At 55.9% G+C, this 23,062-nt stretch overlaps 1 protein-coding gene across 1 annotated transcript in view; it reads left to right on the forward strand.

The window, feature by feature from the left end:
* The first annotated feature begins 4,343 nt into the window (after positions 1–4,343).
* Positions 4,344–23,062, forward strand: part of LOC119105927 (protein phosphatase 1 regulatory subunit 14B) — a 33,415-nt gene continuing 14,696 nt past the window's right edge. The window contains exons 1-2 of the mRNA XM_037229498.1: positions 4,344–4,447; positions 18,550–18,645. Of these exons, the coding sequence (XP_037085393.1) occupies positions 18,562–18,645 (84 nt within the window). The 5' untranslated portion in view covers positions 4,344–4,447; positions 18,550–18,561. The remainder of the gene's footprint in view (positions 4,448–18,549; positions 18,646–23,062) is intronic.

Here is a 23,062-nt window from a genome sequence, read left to right on the forward strand (position 1 = left end):
TTGAATCCCATTGTGTTTCAGTGGCGGCCATTTGCTTGGTGGCGACAGTGCCGTTGCATGTTGGCCAAGGAGTTGAAGACGTGGTTTTCGTCAAGCATGTATGCATGTATGCAGGTATCCGTAAAAATCTCCGACATGGTTCTTCCGATTTCCGAGTCAGTCCATGTAAAACCATCGCGACCAATTCATGAGTTATTTCAATCGCAATTTACGCACGAATACACCATTTTTTTCTTGTCATGATTCGCCGATTTACCTGAGGCAAACTGATAGGGGGGGGGGGGGGGGGATGCGGCCCATCTGCCATTTCCAAACTAAGAAAGATAGAGCTTAGCAGAAAATATTGTTGAATTAATCTCAACGAGATTTCACGATTGATAGTAGGTTGTATGCTTCTCGGCCAGTTATTGACTCTCTTATGCCAGATGAAAGGTCAAATTTGCCAGACAACGAAGCTTTTGAACTTTACATGCTCATATGTACGAGACCACGCATCGTAGGACTACGAAACCTTAACAGACGTATATATTCCTTGCACCGGGCCGTAGATCGCCGTGCGGTGTTTCTCAAAAACCGCCGCTGCTCCGAGACCAGAAAATCTAGGGACACGTTTTTTTGGTGTCAAAATACGCGCAGTGAATACCCCTTAGGCTAATGAACATTTGGGCGCGACTGTGTAGCATTCTGGAGAGAGGAGCCCTCAAAAAACCTCTGACGGGGGGTCTAATCGACCCCCATGGAGCATAGCACCGACTGTGTAACATTCTGGAGAGAGGAGCCCTCAAAAAACCTCTGACGGGGGGTTTATCGACCCCCATGGAGCATAGTACCGACTGTGTAACATTCTGGAGAGAGGAGCCCTCACAAAACCTCTGACGGGGGGTCTAATCGACCCCCATGGAGCATAGCACGTCACGCCGAACCCTCCTAAATATAATGCATAGCTTGTCACGCTGAATCCTCCAAAATGTAACGATAAAATGTGACAAAAATGCCTGCTGGGGACAAGAGATCCGTCAGCGAAATGAGATTACACAGTCCGGGTGTTCAAATGATGTTTCAGCAACGCATTTAGTGAATCATGGCTTCCAAATGATCTGGGGTCCCTGACTCGATATCTAAACAGAAATTTGTTTTTATATGATCCGCCTAAGTAGTCTTTTACACAATAAATAAAAGAAGAAATTTGCAGGTTAAAATGCTTAGAGGCCTGAAAAAAGGTCAGTAGCCCACAACCAGGTCAAGTTATTGGCAGACGCTTTAGGGAAACACAAATACAGAAACGTGCCGCACGTAACAAGCACTTTATGTAGAAGGTCACCAGTGCTTCAGAAACGTAAGATAGAGCAACGGAAGTCCATTGCCAAGCTGACCGCTGACAGAAACTTGGGTCGTAACGTCACATCTCATATATCCTCGAATCATCTAATTCGTATCCTCATGTAGTGACGCATCTCTTCGAATCACTAACAAAAGACAATTGGATGAGAAACCTGCATGAGGAAGTGGTAGCCGGGGTAGCCTCAACATCGAGGTTGTGGTTTGCCTTAGGGTATGCGGGGGAAGAATCCATATCATGCAGTATGTGGGTAATTCAACAGACCTTTGTACGCCGTAGATTACCGTAAAAGAGCAAACTTTAGAGCCTGAGCTGCAGTGACTCTGAAATGGGCTGCATCGAATATTGTAGCCGCAAATCGGGGCGGGGGGGGGGGCAATACGGCCCTACGCAACGTACGACGATTTGTTGGTTGATATATAACGAAGCGACTTGTAGCCACGGCATGTTGTCATGTCGCTTGCATGACAGTGTATTCTGCCGTACCGAATTACAAAATATGTCACAATATTTTAGTGACGTCACCAGCTGAACTAAAAACTGTCTTCTGGAGGGCATTGTCATTATCTTTGCAATCAACTGCATCCATCAAGGACTTTAACCCCTTGGTCTCCATCCCCTTAACACACTCGGCCATATTTATTTAAAGATTGGTTAGCTGAGTTCATTCTTCCTTTAAAAGCTTCGATACATATTGTCATGACGCCCGGCTGTAAATCACATGAAAACAGATGACAGTGCGTATCTGTATATGCCAGTTGCGAAATAAGTTATACTGCCTCCCACAGGAAACATTGGGCATGTCACGTTTTACGAGGCATACCCTGTATACACGTCGGCCGAATACGAAGTGGGCCATCCCTAGTTCCCAGCGTTGGTGCACACAGTACGCAATGTGAGTCCGTAACCACCACAGCAACGAATTCTTCATCCATCTTCCATCTTCATATCATTAAAACTTCTACTGCATGCTGCAATTTAGGGGTGAAAACACTTACCTGAGCCGGCAAGTCAAGCTGGGCGTTGTTGCACTCAATGCACGTACCACAATCTAGGAATGAATATAAAATGACAGCATAGCCTGCAGTAGATTAACGCGCGCCCGGGTGCAGGGCGGGGGGGGGGGCGATTTGACCTCCTCTGAAGGTTCTTCCTGTGTGATTTTCGAACGATGCTCTATATCCATCGCAACTTTTGCCTCCCTTTAGACAATTAAATAGCGGATCATTTGGTATCAAACATTTAGAAGCAGCTTGTAAGGTCGCTGATCTACAGCAGGTCAAACTCAGGCCATGGATTCAGAAAATATAATTTCTAGGGAATTGTTCAATCTGATCGTTAGCATTGAATGAAACGTTGCATCTCTGAGATAGTTTCTTAGGCAGCACAACAATTGAATGAACAAATGTCATTGACCTTGGATCAGGTATGAAGCGCAGAAAAAGGCAAAAAAACCTGTTTTATTACTCCGAAGCTTATAGTACAGGGTAGATTCTGATGCGCATTTCTGATGTAATGATGACAGGAACCGCATTATACATCTTCCATGGACTTCAAAGATCAGAATAGGTCGCTGGCCTCAAAATGATCAAGGCCAACTTTTGTTGTAAGAACATATTGCCAAGCGTAATCTTTGACGATTATTTAAATGCAAAAGTAGTCTTGTATGATTTTGATCAACACGAGTTTTGAAAGGTTAAACAGGTTATTGACCTTAAATGAACACCAGTGAGCTTTTACTTAGGCATCTAGGTTCACGGTGGTTTGTGCTATTTCTCTTGTCAGAAAAATGGCACACAACGCATCAGTTTTCAAATAAGAAAGGCATTTCTATCAATTCGGAGGTTAAGTTTGCTTTGTTTTGTCGACTTTCCATCCGCCTGGAAACAACCTCCTGTATCTCGAAAGGGCATTCATCGACCATTCCAAGTAAGCTTAATTTGCGATGTAGCTGAAACATCCCAGGAGGGCGCCGTCCTTGGGGTAATTCTGTTCTCCTCCTAGTGTGGTCCAGCATTGGCCGCACATAACCACACGACTGTTTCTTTTGTCAGTGGAATGGTTTGGACAACATGAATGGTTTAGATCTTGGGCACAGATAATGCTGTCTTAGAAAAGTTACCTGTTTAATTTTTCAGGTAACCACGAACGTGTCACAAAAGCGGAAGTAGAGCATCAAGTTTGCCGTACATTATTTGGACTGCGGAAGAAATGCGGCAATGGTGTTAGAAGCATTGCCAGACGTACATAGCAGGCATAAAGCCCTCCCTTCAGCTGGGACATAGGAAGACTCAGCCCCGTCCCACCTCCTATCACTGGAAGTCCTAATAACAGCGATGGGAAGTTTTCTGGATCTGTCAAAAGATATGGTTGGGAGTACCAGGCGGTGGTCGGATCCTCGGCCTGTACACTCGATCCGAAGCATGGCCACGGCCGATACGGCCGGAGGGACACGACGAAAAATGCCTTCCGTTGAGGTAAACCCCGGCCGGCCTGCGCACTAATTTGCAGCAATCGCTGCCGGGAATGACCGACGACGACTTTGACCGATTTAGCAGCATGGAGGAAGGTTTCGGAGCCGGATTCAAAGCCGTTCCTGGTACAGAGCAACTGAAGATTACTACGGGTGTCGCCGAGCCCACGGTCTGAAGTGCACGCTGTGGTGCGGGAGTGCGGGAACTAGGGGGACAGAGGGGTCTGAGCCCTCCCCCCCCCCTCCATCTCTCCCAATCCCACCCCCAAACTCCATGAAACTTTGGCCCTATGGACCTTCACTGTAAATAGATAACTCAAAATGGTCATCGGCCATCCAAAATCGGGACAAAGTCTATCGCCTCTGCTGTGGTGACACCAAAGCACACACACACACTTTGCCTTACGCCAGGTGATCAGGTCACCATGTGTGACGTCACGAGTGCCGACAGTGACGTCACGGTCTGGCGCGTGCGGCTCGGCGCGGCGAGCCGTGTTGGCGCCTCCGTGCCAGAGGTGCGGAGCCGGAGCGAGCAGTCGCAGGGCACGGCGGTGACGGGTCAGGCTCACACCGAGGATCCCTCCAGCTCCGCTCCAGCGCCAACCGGAGAGACCTGAGGAGCTCCATGTGATCAGGTGGGTGGCGGGGGCATGAGCGGGGAGTGGACGCACGTGTGCCTTTTGACTGCGGATGACACTTTATTGGTAATGTTTTTTCAGTAAGAGAGGGCGAGAAATACCAACAGCAAAAGCTTTTCATGTTCGCGAACGATAGCCGATGGTAAACTTCGACAAAAAGTGATGTGGGGAGATGATCCACCTTCCTGTTCCAAGCCCAATGCTTGAGGATTGGCTTGTGGTGTTAAAATTAATGAGCACGTTTGTTAATTTAGTCTTCCCACAGCAGCGAACAGCATTTGCTGACCATAAAACAACAAACTCAACGAATGCTGAGCACCTGACATGCTGCCAATTTTACTGATGTTAGGAAATCCGCTTTCCTGACACAAAAGAATGGTGTATGCAATACAGCGACTTTTCATCAGATCCAGTCCTTTAATCCCTTAAAAACCCTCACCACACACCACGTACTGCAGCAGAAGGTGTGTTGTATGTTGTTCATTTTTTATTATGGACATGAAGCAGTAGACAATATGATGAATGGACTGGAGCCAAAAGCGTGCAGGCCAGCCGATCACTAGGCGTGTAAATTTAAACCTAAACCGTGCTAAAATCCCATACCCTGGCGTCTTGCTCACTGAGGGTGAGCCAAAAAGCGCTTACGCATTTTGGGAATTGCGAGCGGCAAGCTGCATGACGTAAAGATACGGTCCCTGCGACTATGCAAAGGTACGGTTCCTGCGGCTATGCAAAGGTACGGTCCCTGCAGCTGAATGGTATAAAGGTGCAGTCCCTGCGGCTGAATGATGTTAAGGTACGGTGGTCCCTGCGGCCATGATGTGTCAATGTTTCATATTCTAAATGCACCAATAAAATGTGTTAATAAATTACATGGGATAAAATTGCCCCATGAGGCCGACAGCCAAGCAGTCCAAGAGGAATTGTATGTGTTATACGGTATAGGTCATCCTCTCCCAAGACCATATTCCACCGATCAGTTGGTTGTCCCGAGTTCCACGGCATTTCTTGTGTCTGCGGCACTTGCTTTTGGCCTCACTCCTTGACGAATTGTTGACGCCCTGAGTATTCTGTTAAGCCAGATAATCATCACTTCCGTAGCTTATCTTAGGAACAAACAAGCAATCTTGGAAGGACCATGGAAGGAGAGAGAGGGCAATTAGCGCATTGACAGGACCGCATTGAGGTGGCCCTGGAGCCTGTCACAGTGGACTGGGAGGACCCGATCCATTGTGAGAACACGCAGGATTTCACACAGTGAAGTGAGAATCCATGTACAGGCCCACCGCATTCGCCACCCTCTGAATTAAGCAGCTGATTTCAGATTTAGCCACCTCCCCATTGTCAGGACTTTACAGCGGTGGGATGCCAGCCCATTTAGATAAGGACACCACGTTCAATGGTATCAGGGAAAGCGTGCTGCTGTATATGGGACATTCATATGCAAACATAAGCCGACAACAACAGTAACGGTGCCCTCAATCAACGCCGTGACTGCGACGAGGCTGTTTATAGATGCGAAATGTATACGCGAGTGTTTTCGTCGGCGTAATGAATCATACTGTGAACACAAATGTTTTGCTCTTTGCTGCAACTGTTCGGCTGATGCCTGTGGACTTCCGCACCAAAATGACGTTTTAAGACAGTTTATGTTGGCACAACGGCTATGTTCTTAGTCCTATCGTACAAAGAGGCAGCAAAGCCGCTCGCAGCTCAGAAGGGCGTGCCTTGCGTTTCGTCGCAAACACAAGGCAGTGGTGAATACTCGCGTCCACCAACCACTACCAGAGAGTCTGTCATTAATCAACAATGGCCGCTGCCTTCGCTGGCAGCCTTCTCAATCCAGTCCCGTCGGCCCAGACGGCCACTGCCCCCCCCCCCCCCCCCTCCATCGATGGCGCACTTCAGTCGCCGCTGTGGTCCTTCCCCCCCCCCTCCGTCGAGGTCGCTGAGGTCCTCCCCACTCCTCCGTCGGTTAGGGAGGCCGCTGGGGTCCTCCCCCACCCCGTCGTGGTCGCTGAGGTCCTCCCCACTCCTCCGTCGGTTGGGGAGGCCGCTGAGGCCCTCCAAGCCCGGCCGGTCGCCGCTCGCTGAGCCGTATCCACAGTTGAGTCGCCATGGCGCGACAACAACGCGGAAGCCGAATGCGGCGCGCGGGCGGCGATCCGGCGGCGTCGCCGTGTTCCGGTGGCGCCCGCGGTGGCGGCGGAACTAACCGCCCGCCGCCCGGGTCGCGGCCCCCGCTGATGTCTCACGCCTCACGCGGGCCGCCGGCGGGCGGAGCCGCCTCACGCCCGTCCAGCCAAGCCTGGTCCCCGCCAGTCACGCCGACCTGGCTTAGAGCTGCCTGCCGCGTCCAACATGTGCGTCGTGGAGGTTCGTATCGTGGCCCCCGCCACGATACGAGCCCCCCGAGGGAGCGGAAGATTGACTAGCTGTCTATTGGCTCACGCGTGACGGGACAGTGACTGGTGTAGTAAGGTTGTATGCGTTTATCTACGCAGCATTGTGTATGGAAATGCAGAGTGAATGTGCCTCATGTCGGTTGCGTGCCGAATAATGGTTTGCGTAAACAGCGTGCATCATGCGAGCCGAGCCGAGCTTCAGCCATCTGGTGCGTGGGGCAGCCGCCGCTAGCCAGGCAGTGACCTGCTTGACCCGCTCAGCGGACCACAAGTCTCGCCGGCTGGAAAGCGAAGTTTGGCCCGGGGGTAGAGAGCCGCCTCGCCGCTCCGTCGTCGGGTCAGACCGCAGGGTTGGGGTCAAACTCGGGTCGACAGCGGCGCATGCGCGGACGTCACGGCCAGATCGGTGGGCTCGAGAGCGGGGCCACATCCGGCGGAAACTTTGTCGGGACCGGACGGTGTCGTTTTTAACACGATGTGGCTTAGCCCCGTCGGCTTGCAGCCGGCGAGTGGGAAGACTCGGTCCTTCTGCATTTGATTCGGAGTGCTCACCGTCATAGCTCTGTAAATTTGTTCGGATGTTGTGTACGTCACTTTAGTTGCGAATGCTTGTTAGTAGAGTCCTACCATGCATCAATTTGTACCATCCCGCAGGCAGTTGCCTACTACGCTACTACGGCATTTAAACCATCTTCGATGGGTGCTACTGGCACTTGGAAGTTAAAGGTGAAGGTCATATTGGTGGTAGCTTTTGGCATTGTCTTAACCGCCATTAACACAGAAAATCATTTTCGAAGTTGCACCGTGATATTTGTAAAACGCGGGTAACGCTATAATGATAGTCCCTGTCCAAGATGACAGGAAATAGAAGAACTTTTATGACGAAAGATTCTGACAAAGTCTTCTGAAGTTGAACGAGTTGTGTCTCCGTTAAGGCTCAGTTAACAGCAAGTTCTGTTCATGTGGATGGGTTGCTCGTTCTCTCAGTCGTGGGATATTAGTGTGAAGTTCGTTCGCATTCTGGAGCCGGTAGTTTCTGCTCCGGGGACGGGTGACGCCACTTTGAAGATGTTTCCGTTCTGAGGGAAGGGCAGCCCCATTCAGAGTATCACGGTTTCGTTTCAATGAACATGTAAAGCCCGATTTCGACGGCAGACGCGAGAAACAGGGTCTCGTCTCGTCTCGTGTTGAGAAACAGGGTCTCGTCTCGTCTCGTGCGAGTCACGGCCCATGCTGAGGGTGCCAGGCAGGGGATATACCCCCCGCTTCCTCCCTCCCCCCTGGATGGTCAGTAGGACCTCCGGATACTGCGCGATGAACCAGCGGGGTCAGACTATGGTGAGGTGACTTCAGCTCCGTATACTGGCCCGTCCCAATGCTGAAGACAGGTGACCAGGCGAATTGCCTGTTAAAATGTATCAGGCATGATTGCCGCCCATCTGGTTTGTTTAATGTCACATTTCAGTCACAGGAGGTAACAGTCTACGCAGAGATCTTGCACGGCTGCATGACCCATTTCTGTATGATTCGCCTCTCTGGTAACCCGGTTGACTGACATTTGCTGCTTCGCCTCCTCTTCGCTACGCCTCTCTTGTCCGCATTTCTCAGACCTACCTTGAATCGCGGTTGCGATAGAGACCCAAGACAATAGATGTGGGGCGGCATTCGCCTGCAGTTTTGGCCCGGGGGTCGTGTGGCGCAACAGGTGGCCGTGTGCGTCTGCGCCGCCGGCACACGCCAGATGGTACCCCGCTGACCGACCCGCACGCGCGAGGTCATCTTGCGCCACAGCACGTCACGCCCCTCGCCGCGGTCGGATGGTCACGCCCGCACGAGTCCACCAACGGAAGCGCGCCAGTGGAATACATGATGAGTGTAATCTGAGAATGGAAAGAAAAAGGACCTCGTTTCCTGCGTTGCGTACAAGTCGCTTATTATATGAGCGCGGGGCCCACAATGACGTTCGATCCGACTGAAGTCTCCGGTGCTCATGAGCGGATCATTATGACGGGGGTGGTAAAAATGTGTTTTGTGTCGCAGAGCAAATTTCTGCGACCAAAATTGTCGCCAGCAGCTGAACGTGATGCTATGTGACAAGAAAGGACAATGACGTCCATGTAATCAGAAATCGGCGCAACATTGAAAGCATCTTTTGTCACGGCAACTACAATATCATGCACACAACCGGAGCCTTCATTTACACAATATCAGTCAAAAAATGCCAGGATATCTGTTGCTGCGAAGAATGCAGGTACACCGGGCCTACACGATAGGAGAGTTCAATCACAAAAGTAGTCTTTCTTCACCCTCGGGACTTGCCGTGTCCTCGCGTTAAAGTTCGATCTTCGGCTGAATTTGCTATCCTCGACCGCGAAAAAACGGCGAAGGACCTTGACAGCCAGGGCAGCTGAATGCATAACAAAATTTTAGCCGGTGGGAGGTAGCTCTAAGTGATGGCGTAAAACATGCAGGCCTCCTCGAGGCCATAGTCTCCTTATGGAGACCCCGCGTGCGCTTCGAGCCCGACACCAACCATCATCATATTCTCCACCATACCTTATGCATGCTCCAAGCCTGGCACGGCATGTGTTGCCTGCTGGCCTGCCTTTCGATGCGCCACAGCAATTGGTTGCACAGGCTTAAAATGGGTTTCTAGGCTGCCAGGAAAGGGAGGGGCAATGCATTGGGTTCCGGGTTGGGCTCAGATTGAGGTGAAGGCGACTTTGCAAGTGCTCGGGCGAGAGGTAGTGGGGATGTGTTGGAAGAGGATGCATCGGAGTCGCGGATAAGGGGATCACAGACTTGTTTGGGGAATTCAAATGTCGGTTGCTTCAGGTTCGTGTCATGCGGAACAAAACACAAAAAGCAATAACAAAAAGAGCAACAAAAAACAATCATTTACGACTGAAGCCCATCTTTGGGAGTTTGTTGCATACTTTGATGAACTGAAGGTACCAGAAATTCCAAGCTCAGATTTCATGATTTCAGGCCGTTCTAATAATGAAATGATATGTATTTCCACCAACACGATACAGACCAGCTACTGGTATTACTAGCGTCTTTCTTACGCTTTGCATACAGCAGCTTATTTAGCAATACAGGGGGTCATGCGGATATAAAGGGATCTGAGCCCCCTATGAGGTCCTGAGCGGACCTTTGCATACAGCAGCTTATTTAGCAATACAGGGGGTCATGCGGATATAAAGGGATCTGAGCCCCCTATGAGGTCCTGAGCGGACCTTTGCATACAGCAGCTTATTTAACAATACAGGGGGTCATGCGGATATAAAGGGATCTGAGCCCCCTATGAGGTCCTGAGCGGACCTTTGCATACAGCAGCTTATTTAGCAATACAGGGGGTCATGCGGATATAAAGGGATCTGAGCCCCTTATGAGGTCCTGAGCGGACCTTTGCATACAGCAGCTTATTTAGCAATACAGGGGGTCATGCGGATATAAAGGGATCTGAGCCCCTTATGAGGTCCTGAGCGGACCCTAAACTCTGAGAACTCAGAGATCGTCTCATTTGTCCGAGGGCTCTTGAAAGGCCACAAGGCGGTTCCTCAGTAGCCTGACAATTCCCAAGCACTTATCGTCCCCCTAAAACAGGTGTACAAGAGGGTCATTTGATTATGGATATATGCTGCAAAAGCCGAATGGGCCGTTGAGCGGCCAGTGGGCTATCACCAACCAAACCAACCTTTTGATGGCAAGAAGGGTCCACAAGCGATTAAAAGTTCCCCTTTCTGGTCAGTGGGCCTGGGCGACCAGTTAAGTCCTTAAGCTGTAAGAGAGGGATCAAGCCTACAAAAGTCTCGTCAGTAACCAGAGGTGCCCTTCAGCAGCCGGAAATTCACTGATCACCATTTTTGGTGATCAGTGATCAATTTTGGTAATCAGAAGGATCAGAGTTTGGTGGTCAGATCAGATCATACTCGGCTTGCAAGCGACCAGAGGGGCCCCGAATGCACAGAGGGTCGAAAAGGTCAGTGAAACTCGTGAACGGATGTTGCCATCGGGGCTTAACGTCGCCCGGAACTTCTGAGACGTCATGCTAAATGGCGTCACCTGCTTCTCATCCTGGCGGAAAGGGTGGGCACAGAGGAGAATCGATCCCTGCACCTCTGGTTTTCCCGGTGCGCATTGTAACCACCACAATAAAACGGCCCAAGAGGGCCTGCGTAGTTCCCAGGTTATTGTATGTGTTGAAGGAACTTTTACGTGGCAGAAGGGACCAAATAGCGGCTTGAGTGCAAGCGGTGGCCTGCTGAGGCTCGCGTATTTGTAACAGGGGCCTCTGGGTGGCCAAATGTGTCCTTGTGGGTAGGCAGAGGATGGGCTATTCTGATTCGGCTCCGTATTTTTCTTCACACGGTACGCAGCAAAAAAGCCCTTCGTGCACCTCTACGAGCCCCAGGTTTTGCGTCTGACGTCATCAGGGAAAATAAACGCCCTATCCTCACCCCCCATTCCCATAGCTCACAGGATCGCTAGCGATGACCTCAGTCATGACAAGGTGGTTCTGACGGCTTTTGAGTGGGACCCTGAGCAAGCCAGAAAGAAATGTTAGGTGCAAAGGAGCAAAGAACTTGTGGCAGTGAATGACGACTGCAGAATGACTCACTTTCAGCATTTCATGTTACGTTGGGAATGCTATCATCAAGTGCCCAAAACTGTTCTTAGAGGTAGCCAAATGTTACTTTTTGACTGAACTTCTATGACAATAGGACCAAAATCCCACAAAGACATCCTGTATTTGGAGTAGAATCTTAATGAGGGAGAGATGGCAAAGCAACCCTAACTCCTCCTCATTGCCTACATTTTCTGCACCTCCTTACTCCTCACCCATCATTGCCTCCTCACTACCTACATTATTGGCTGTCATATCAGCTTCCAGCAGGTAAAATCAGTATTGGGAAAAGGTGGCACTGGGTATCATTGTCATTTCAATGCTAACAAAACTAGGAATCTGACTGGGCATAAACTTATTGAATTTGAAGCAAAGACATGATTTCAAAGATAGGTGGGATGGCTGAGCACTGAAAAACTATGCAATCTTCCCCAAGATATGCCTGTCTCCCCAGATTTGGCACACCTCTTTGCAAATTGGAGGGGGGGGGGGGGGCTTGAGACCCGAAATGAAAAGAGCTAGATACAAACTCTGGTCTGAAGATCCATTTGAATGGCAGCCGTCCTCAATCAGGAACAAAGCAACTATAGCATAAATTGACATCTCCGAACCATTACCACCTCCTGCCATTCCTTTCCCTGAGGAACGTCATCAGCCCACAGCGCCGAACCCACTGCGCTCTTCAAAGGGAGGAAGGTTCACTGCTTGAGACTGCCATGGTTAGTCAACAGCCTGGTGTATTTCTTGAAGACTTAGTCTGAATAATCATAGGTCAGTTTCTGCCTTGCTTGGATCATCTCGCCGAATTTCTCTAAACTGTCATTCAATGAGGCCAACAATGCCCAAAAATGAATCTTGGATAGGTATTCGTGAAACTGCAATGCGAATGCCGTTTGCCAAGCTCCAGTGCATTGAAAGTCACTGCCAACCTCACATATCTTGGTGGGATCACAACGATTGGCACTTGCTCTTGTGGCCAAATGAATCGCCATATCTAGGTCTTTTTCAGTGTTTTCTGCTGTCTTGTTTAGGACACTGAGAGCCAGGTTGTTACAGGCAGCGAATCGGCCGACCGGCCAGCCGATAGGAAATATACTGATTTGTCGCCAACCTGTCACCCAAGCGAGCGACCAACTAAAAATCATAGGACATTTTGTTGCTGGCTTGGAATAGAACCTAAAAAGACATCATGGCGTCATAGGGTGCGGTAAAGGATATTTACGAAAAGCCTTGTTGGTGTCATAGGGTAAAATATATTACTATTGGAACCCACGCAAGGTTATAGGATGAGCGCTGCAAGGTTTCGTCGTGGTCGTCACCAAAACTGGCGGTCAAAAAGTTGAACAGTTCAAGTCTAGGCTTGATATACACTGGGCGGACCTCATGCATGACGTCCCGCACTGAAATCTTCCCATAATCTGAGACCGTTTGGTTACCTGACCGGGAGCCATACAAGACTAGGACCGACAGGCCTAGTGGCCTTCTATTATTCCCGATCACCATAAGGTAAGGTAGATAAGGTGAAAGCATTTTTGACACCAGGTATCGCGTGAAATTAGACTTTTTTTCTCCGACCTTATCCACCAAGTCGGCGAGTTTTACCGCCCCCGCATTATGAGGTCAATGTCCTCATCACGACGACCCCAGCTCGCTGGTCTGGGCTGTCCTGTTCTGGACAGCGGGAAACGTCTCATGGGAAGATTCTCATTAGAATCTTGGCGTGTGTAGTTCACCATTCTTCCGCTGGCCCTGAGTCACAGCAAACACATTGCCGTCGGTTTTGCTCTGTGTTTTCCGCTCACTACGCTAGTACTAAGCTACGCTCTACTCTTCTTCTAAGCTACGCTCGCTAAGCCGTACATAGGCACTGCCGATGCTGCTAGCGTAAATACTCTATAGTGACGCTGAAGCCACCTTTACTCTACGAGATATACTTTCTTCTAACAACCGGTAGCTCAGTGATGGCCCTCTGCTGGAGAAAACGATTGTCCCTGGGAGATGACATCCTAGTCTTGGACACGCTCCTGCAAGTCGGCCTGTATCTGGCTGCAGCCACGATCACACACTCCACAGCAACTACATCCCGGACTCACTGAACAGCCACATCCTGGACTCACTGAACAGCCACATCCCGAACTCACTGAACAGCCACAGCTCAGAGGACCCGAACCCGTAACAGCAGCCGATGATCCTCGGTCCCGACCATGCAGCAGACCTGTCGAAACACTCCCAGTTCAGACCACCGCAGGCCGGGCTCCGAAACGGCTCTGCCACCGCTCCGGGACGGGGCCGCCCGGCGGTGCGGCGCCGGGCCGGGTCACCGGTCGGGCCGGCCGGGCCGTCGCCACTCCGCCGGTGGGAGTGGGTTCACGGTCGGGCCGGCCGGGCCGTCGGCACTCGCCGAGTTGGATGGTCACCGGTCGGGCCGGCAGGGCCGTCGCACTACGCCGGTTGGATGGGTCCACCGGTCGGGCCGGCCGGGCCGTCGCCACTCCGCCGGTGGGATGGGTCACCGGTCGGGCCGGCCGGGCCGTCGCCACTCCGCCGGTGGGATGGGTCACCGGTCGGGCCGGCCGGGCCGTCGCCACTCCGCCGGTGGGATGGGTCACCGGTCGGGCCGGACCGGGCCGTCGCCACTCCGCCGGTGGGATGGGTCACCGGTCGGGCCGGCCGGGCCGTCGCCACTCCGCCGGTGGGATGCCCGCTTCCGGTGCAACGACCTTGGTGGCGGAACAATGGCCCCGCCGACTCGTCTGAGGCGGGCCGGAACGGGACGGGATCGGCGCGGGCCGTCCCCGCCCCCGTCCCCGCCCGCGCCCCCGCCCTCGCAGACAATGCGGCCGCTCGGCGCGTGGTCACGTTGCGCCATCAGCTGACGCTGACTGGTCCAGGGTCGTGCGAGGCCGGGAGTGAGCGTGGTGTCTTCGCTGCTCAGGTCGCAGAAGCCGCAAGGAGAGGCGAAAGCGTGGCGATAATGATTTGAAATGGGCAGGGACGTGCCTTTTTGACAAAGTCACCCGGAACGATAATTGAGGGTTTTTGTGGCCCTTTACGGATTCGGTTGATATGAAATGGAGTCGACACAACGGCAGCCTATCCGAGCCGCCCCCACTGTGCCAGCGACCTGTCGCAGCCGACCCGAGCCGCCCCCACGGTGCCGGTGACCTGTCACAGCCGACCCGAGCCGCCCCCACGGTGCCGGTGGACCGTCACAGCTGACCCGAGCCGCCCCCACGGTGCCGGTGACCTGTCACAGCCGACCCGAGCCGCCCCACGGTGCCGGTGACCTGTCACAGCCGACCCGAGCCGCCCCCACGGTGCCGGTGACCTGTCACAGCCAACCCGAGCCGCCCCCACGGTGCCGGTGACCTGTCACAGCCGACCCGAGCCGCCCCCACTGTGCCGGTGACCTGTCACAGCCGACCCGAGCCGCCCCCACGGTGCCGGTGACCTGTCACAGCCGACCCGAGCCGCCCCCACGGTGCCGGTGACCTGTCACAGCCGACCCGAGCCGCCCCCACGGTGCCGGTGACCTGTCACAGCCGACCCGAGCCGCCCCCACGGTGCCGGTGACCTGTCACAGCCGACCCGAGCCGCCCCCACGGTGCCGGTGACCTGTCACAGCCGACCCGAGCCGCCCCACGGTGCCGGTGACCTGTCACAGCCGACCCGAGCCGCCCCCACGGTGCCAGTGACCTGTCACAGCCGACCCGAGCCGCCCCACGGTGCCGGTGACCTGTCACAGCCGACCCGAGCCGCCCCCACGGTGCCGGTGACCTGTCACAGCCGACCCGAGCCGCCCCCACGGTGCCGGTGACCTGTCACAGCCGACCCGAGCCGCCCCCACGGTGCCGGTGACCTGTCACAGCCGACCCGAGCCGCCCCCACGGTGCCGGTGACCTGTCACAGCCGACCCGAGCCGCCCCACGGTGCCGGTGACCTGTCACAGCCGACCCGAGCCGCCCCCACGGTGCCGGTGACCTGTCACAGCCGACCCGAGCCGCCCCCACGGGCCTGCAGTGACCTGTCACAGCCGACCCGAGCCGCCCCACGGTGCCGGTGACCTGTCACAGCCGACCCGAGCCCCCCACGGTGCCGGTGACCTGTCACAGCCGACCCGAGCCGCCCCACGGTGCCGGTGACCTGTCACAGCCGACCCGACCGCCCCCACGGTGCCGGTGACCTGTCACAGCCGACCCGAGCCGCCCCCACGGTGCCAGTGACCTGTCACAGCCGACCCGAGCCGCCCCCCACGGTGCCGGTGACCTGTCACAGCCGACCCGAGCCGCCCCCACGGTGCCGGTGACCTGTCACAGCCAACCCGAGCCGCCCCCACGGTGCCGGTGACCTGTCACAGCCAACCCGAGCCGACGGTGCCGGTGACCTGTCACAGCCGACCCGAGCCGCCCCCACGGTGCCGGTGACCTGTCACAGCCGACCCGAGCCGCCCCCACGGTGCCGGTGACCTGTCACAGCCGACCCGAGCCGCCCCCACGGTGCCGGTGACCTGTCACAGCCGACCCGAGCCGCCCCCACGGTGCCGGTGACCTGCCACAGCCGACCCGAGCCGCCCCCACGGTGCCAGTGGCCGGTCGTGCCGCGGCCTGCGCAGCTCTGCTCGCCCCGTGGGAGTGGTGGTCGGGCCGCGGCCCGGCCGGAGCGCTCGCACGACCTCCGCTGACCGGCAGCCACGCGCGGTCTGGGACGCCTCCCGGCGTGGGATCTTCCGGCAGGCCGAGCCGGGCGGAGGGCATGCGGCTTATCACGCCACCGCGGCGCTGCGGGCCGCCCGCAGCCCGGCCACACATGCTACCACCGACCGCTCGGTGGCACGCGACGCTGGCCAGGTCTGCTGCACTGGCTGGCACCATCCGAGCACGGCATGTAAAGCTGCATATTTTTAGAAGTTGAAGCTTTTGGTCGGGCTCATTGCTGCGCCTTTATCCTGTATTGCCTGCGGTTTTGAAAATATTAGAATCTTAATCGTTGAACGCCACGAAAGATATCCATGTGAATCTTCTTTTGCTGCTGTCTTGTACGCGAACAACACTTTTTTAGACGTGTAATAGATCTAGTGTGGACTACTGAAGAGACGTTTGTGTCTCTGGCTTCCCAAGCCTACAGAAAGCTTACCACTGCGCGATGTTTATAGCTCGGCATGCTTTGTGAATCACTCATCCGTCTTCGCACTCCACTTGTTTGCCCGCAGGACACTGACCAGTGCGTGACATGCACGCGGAGCTTGCGTCACAGATACCCCGCCTTCCTGTCGTCTCTGGCGATCAATGGACAACTGTTGCCAGTTGCCAAGATGCCAGCCCAGGGATGTCACTACTCAAAAGTGGTTGGGGACTCCAACGCCAACAGTGATTTTGGAAGCCTTGAGATTATTCGCGCCACGCATTGTTATGCTGTTCATGCCCAAATATGAGATTAAAGAGCGCCGGACACTCACCAAAGCGTTCAAAGCGACACTCCTTGGTCACGCTGAAAAGCAGAAAAGGCGAATCACAAAATGTTCATGATATTGGGCCACACGTTCGCAATATTTTCCTCCCTTGAACTGGAATTGCAATGCTCTGGAAGTGAGGCTGAGTATTCGTAGCATGCTATGCACTGATTTGAAGGCCTTCACCACAGAACGTTACCCCCGTGTCGTCAAAGGACTACACGCTCGAGCAGTTCCTGAGCTTCCCAAACGCTCAGGGATGGTTAAATTAACCACTCGGCAGCAGCTGTAGTGGACAGGGCCCACTAAGACCCGGGCGAGGAAAAATAAACGAAATGCATGGAGCCTGATCTATGTGTAATCTCTAGCCTCAAGGATCAGCATGATAAACGTATTCCCGCCGCCCGGTCTCATGCGTAAAACACCTACTTTGGTACGCTAACTACCTATTGCACGCGATAGAAAGGCACTTGGCTGCCGTCCTCTGTTCCACACCTTGCACACCAGCCCCCGCGTTGACGCGTGAGAACTGCCCGTCACCGTGCCACCCTTCTGCGCCGACATCGCCCGTGAGAGCACGACGGCGTCACCCGATCATCCACGCTCTGTGACGTCATCCGGTCGTGCGATCGTCGCCACGTTCTGTGACGTCACCGGACATCACCGTGCATGTTTCGTCACTGGATCTGTGCAATGCACTTGTCGATGCGACGTGGTGGTCAGCTCAGCATGCCCCCATTGGCGTATTTGCCGCCGTTCTTTGGTGGACAACAACCCTTGCGAGGTGGCCCAAGCCTGCTAGCGTTGGTGGCTGAACAGATCAGCATCTCTGCCTGCATCAAGCTTTGTAGGCCTGGACACGTACGCACTTACCCATACAACAGCATTGATGCCTGTTATACAGGCGGTGGTGGGCAATTTTATCAAAGGATTGGAGTTCAACTTCCCGTGATGTCTTACAAACGGGAACTGGGGCTGCAATCCGTTCCTCAGCCGTCATTCGGGAGGTGGGAGCTGCGATCATCTGTCGCCGCAGCGGAGCATGGTTCGGTCGTCCACTGATGACTCGTGTCACCCTGAACGCTTCATGTTCGCAAGTTTTGCCGGGGTACGAGGTCAGTTTGCCGGGGTACGAGGTCGTGCATGTCAGAGTCTCAGGTCACGGCGAGGTCGTGCATGTCAGAGTCTCAGGTCACGGCGAGGTCGTGCATGTCAGAGTCTCAGGTCACGGCGAGGTCGTGCAGTCAGAGTCTCAGGTCACGGCGAGGTCGTGCATGTCAGAGTCTCAGGTCACGGCGAGGTCGTACATGTCAGAGTCTCAGGTCACGGCGAGGTCGTGCATGTCAGAGTCTCAGGTCACGGCGAGGTCGTACATGTCAGAGTCTCAGGTCGCGGCTTCCCGGTAGGTCTTCACCACTACCTTCAGCGCTCTGTCTTCACGTGCCTCAGGTTGGCGTGTGTGTTCAGATCCTAACTGTATTTTTAGCCCCGCAATGTAGCATGCATTTGATCGCTGCCGACGCAGCGATCGCGCGTCTCTCCACACTGACATGGCTTCAATCGCAAACGCCAACGCCAGGCCCACTCCCCTCTGACTGCCACCACCTCGCTGCAGGGCATCGACGCCATGGCTTACAAACTGCGCCGGCCGGCCCTGTTCGGCTGCGACAGCGGACTGGGCGCCGTCCTGGGGCGGTATTACCCACACCAGGTCAGTGTAGACGGTGGACTGGGCGCCGTCCTCGGGCGGTGTTACCCACACCAGGTCAGTGTAGACGGTGGACTGGGCGCCGTCCTCGGGCGGTGTTACCCATGCCAGGTCAGTGTAGACGGTGGACTGGGCGCCGTCCTCGGGCGGTGTTACCCACACCAGGTCAGTGTAGACGGTGGACTGGGCGCCGTCCTCGGGCGGTGTTACCCACACCAGGTCAGTGTAGACGGTGGACTGGGCGCCGTCCTCGGGCGGTGTTACCCACACCAGGTCAGTGTAGACGGTGGACTGGGCGCCGTCCTCGGGCGGTGTTACCCATGCCAGGTCAGTGTAGACGGTGGACTGGGCGCCGTCCTCGGGCGGTGTTACCCATGCCAGGTCAGTGTAGACGGCAGACAGGGCGCCGTCCCCGGGCGGTATTACCCACACCAGGTCAGTGTAGACGGTGGACTGGGCGCCATCCTCGGGCGGTGTTACCCATGCCAGGTCAGTGTAGACGGTGGACTGGGCGCCGTCCTCGGGCGGTGTTACCCATGCCAGGTCAGTGTAGACGGCAGACAGGGCGCCGTCCTCGGGCGGTATTACCCATGCCAGGTCAGTGTAGACGGCAGACTGGGCGCCGTCCTCGGGCGGTGTTACCCATGCCAGGTCAGTGTAGACGGTGGACTGGGCGCCGTCCTCGGGCGGTGTTACCCATGCCAGGTCAGTGTAGGCGGTGGACTGGGCGCCGTCCTCGGGCGGTGTTACCCACACCAGGTCAGTGTAGACGGTGGACTGGGCGCCGTCCTCGGGCGGTGTTACCCATGCCAGGTCAGTGTAGACGGCAGACTGGGCGCCGTCCTCGGGCGGTGTTACCCATGCCAGGTCAGTGTAGACGGTGGACTGGGCGCCGTCCTCGGGCGGTGTTACCCATGCCAGGTCAGTGTAGACGGCAGACTGGGCGCCGTCCTCGGGCGGTGTTACCCATGCCAGGTCAGTGTAGACGGTGGACTGGGCGCCGTCCTCGGGCGGTGTTACCCACACCAGGTCAGTGTAGACGGTGGACTGGGCGCCGTCCTCGGGCGGTGTTACCCATGCCAGGTCAGTGTAGACGGCAGACTGGGTGCCGTCCTCGAGCGGTATTACCCATGCCAGGTCAGTGTAGACGGCAGACTGGGCGCCGTCCTCGGGCGGTGTTACCCATGCCAGGTCAGTGTAGACGGCAGACTGGGTGCCGTCCTCGGGCGGTGTTACCCACACCAGGTCAGTGTAGGCGGTGGACTGGGCGCCATCCTCGGGCGGTGTTACCCATGCCAGGTCAGTGTAGACGGCAGACTGGGTGCCGTCCTCGGGCGGTGTTACCCATGCCAGGTCAGTGTAGGCGGTGGACTGGGCGCCGTCCTCGGGCGGTGTTACCCATGCCAGGTCAGTGTAGACGGTGGACTGGGCGCCGTCCTCGGGCGGTGTTACCCATGCCAGGTCAGTGTAGACGGCAGACTGGGTGCCGTCCTCGGGCGGTGTTACCCATGCCAGGTCAGTGTAGGCGGTGGACTGGGCGCCGTCCTCGGGCGGTGTTACCCATGCCAGGTCAGTGTAGACGGTGGACTGGGCGCCGTCCTCGGGCGGTGTTACCCACACCAGGTCAGTGTAGACGGTAGACTGGGACGATGTTGACTCCACCGGGTGAGCATTGGTAATGAAATGGGAGCCGTGCTGGGCCACACCAGGCGAATATGGGAGCACCAGGTGGATGTGGCAGGGAACTTGATACCGCCCTGGGATGGTATTACCCACGTCTCACCCATGCCAGACCATACACAGCGAACTGGGGTCGTCCTGGGAGGGCATTACCCGAGCGTATCCCGCGCCGCGTGGGCATAGATGGGAAAATGGCGCCGTCATGGGCCGACACTATTGACCCGGCTGTTAGCTCCTCCACGTGATCATGGACGTATGACTGGGAGTGGTCATTGGCTGCTGTTGCTCACACTTGGCGAGGACATCCCTGACGCGGGGCCGTTGCGGGCTCCCATCGCACGTGCCTGACGAGTGGGCTAATGGTCGGGAGCCGCATCTGTTCGAACAGCACCTTCACCGAACCAGCTGAAATCAAACTACGTGGCGGGTACTCAGACGGAAGTGGCCCATCCTCTTGCCCGCAGTAAGTCACGTCGTGAGGGTGGAAACGGGTCCCTCCGCTCTTAGTCACGGACGGATGTTGCGCAGCGCCGGCGACACGGCGGCCGCCGGGGAGCAGGGCCGACGGGCGGCCCGGCCGGTCCCAGGCGGCCGACACCGGCACGGGCACGGGGTGAGTCACGCCCCGCCGAGCGCCGACAGCTCTGGCCACTCACAGCTCCGGGCGACGGCCTTTTCCTGTCCGGGTCCGCAGAGTCCAGTTTGCCGCGACAGTCCTACCTGTGCAACGCTGCGTGTCGTGCCAGTTGTGCAGTGTTGGTCCATTCTGACGTACGCGTGGGAACTCAGAAACCGGGACGAGCTGTCGCCAAAGAGGGGCTGCAGGTGAGAACCATAACAGAAACACAGGTCGGCTACCTGTGCGGACTACCCCCCTCATTTCGTGCGTTAGTATGTGCACGTGAACATAAAAGTCAACACACCGGACGAGAGCGATGTTCCAAACAATGATTCCGCCCGTGATGCCAATAGCTCGTATCACTCATTTCGTAAAAGGGGAAGGGCACGGCTCACGAGGCCGGTGGTCAGACTCGTATGCAGAATTTGTCAATGGCGGGCACGCCCTAAAATTTTTACCCCAACAACTCGTCTAGCCCGCCATGTTCTCGGAACATGTCTGGCATGGCAGAAAATATCACAATGTTTCTGTCATCTTATTTGTGCCCGCCTTACTTGGTGTAGAAAATCATCTACATTCATTTACACGTTCGTTCATAGCGGTATAATATGACGGCGAGTGCACGCGTCCCAGGTGCTTCCCTCAACCCGCCGCCTCTGACGACCAGGTGCCTTCCACCTGGTCTCTGACTCATCCTGCGTCAGTCTGAGGCTCATCCTGCCGCGGACCCCTCAACCCGCCGCCTCTGACGGCCAGGTGCCTTCCGCCTGGTCTCTGACTCACCCTGCGTCAGTCTGAGGCTCAGTCTGCCGCGGCCTCTCAACCCGCCGCCACTGACGGTCAGGTGCCACACGCCTGGTCTCTGACTCGCTCTGCGTCAGTCTGAGGCTAAGCCTGCCGCCTCTGACGGTCAAGTGCCTTACGCCTGGTCTCTGACTCACCCTGCGTCAGTCTGAGGCTCAGCCCGCCGCGGGCCGCTCCATTATCGTCCCGAGCCGAGCGTGGTGTTGTCGAACGCTCCGTTACGTCCTGTGAGCAGCGCGTGACTCGGCAAGAAGCCGGCGGCTGTGAGCGGGCGAAAGCGAGCGTGACGCTACGAGACGGAGCTGAGAGACAGTGCAGGGCGGCCGCGGGCGGGGCGGCACGACGCCCCGACGAGAGACGCTCGGACTGCCGACGGATGCGCTGCTGGTGCTGACTTGACCCGGAGCTAACCCGGAGACGGAACACCGTCTGGACACCGGCCTGGCTGACCTGACCGGCGCCGCGAGGTGTTACCCTGCCTGGCCGAGCGATCAGCACTGCCGGATGGCTTGCGTCCGGCCTGGTGTGTGAGACCCACAGTTTGGTAGGCCCCAGAATCAGCGGGAGTGCAGCCAGTGCAGTTGACATCTGTCAGACAAGGCGGTGGCGCGACCCCATGGAATGTCTGATGTCTTATTTGGCTAGTAAGCAGGCGGGGTCTGCGGTGTCACACGACCCCACAGAGCGGCCTCCTCTGTGTGGCCGGACTTGCGGTCGCGCAGGTCAAATCCTTATCGAGAGGCACGGATGCACTGCGCGCGGATGCTACTCTTCCCAGCAGATACGACACCCAGAAGTTTCTGAATGTTTCCATTTCAAGGCTAGGTTCACGCTAAGCCGGTCAGCATTGCGGTGTGGGTCTCTCCCTCCGCTGCTCTCGAGCCTCCTCGCGCCTCACCGCGGTATGACGCCGTAACCAGGTCTAGCCAGCCGAGGCCGGGGCGGACGGCCGGCGGGGCCGGCGGCGCGCGTGGGAACCCGCGCTGCCCGACGCTCCGCCGGCCCGCCCGATCGACCGGCCGCCTCCGTCAGCTGTCAGCGGCGTCACTCTCGCCTGTCAGCGGCTGACTGAAGCGATCATGAGCGCTGGCTCGTGGGGAGGTGACACGCCCGCTGTCTGTCCGCCGACGGAGAACGCTCACCGCCCAGAACAGCCGTGGGGAAACAACAGCCTGTAATAACCCTCGCGTCTTGAAAATTACGATGCTTAACGAAACTCCTCCGCAAATCGTGTGAAAAGGCAGTGAATAAGCGTGTGCGATAGACACCACCACAAACAGGACGGCTGCTGACGAGAATCATGTGGGCGTTCCTGCG

This window comes from Pollicipes pollicipes, unplaced genomic scaffold (genome assembly GCF_011947565.3).
Source record: "Pollicipes pollicipes isolate AB1234 unplaced genomic scaffold, Ppol_2.1 Scaffold_2555;HRSCAF=2994_pilon_pilon_pilon, whole genome shotgun sequence".
In the NCBI taxonomy this organism is placed as follows: domain Eukaryota; kingdom Metazoa; phylum Arthropoda; class Thecostraca; order Pollicipedomorpha; family Pollicipedidae; genus Pollicipes; species Pollicipes pollicipes.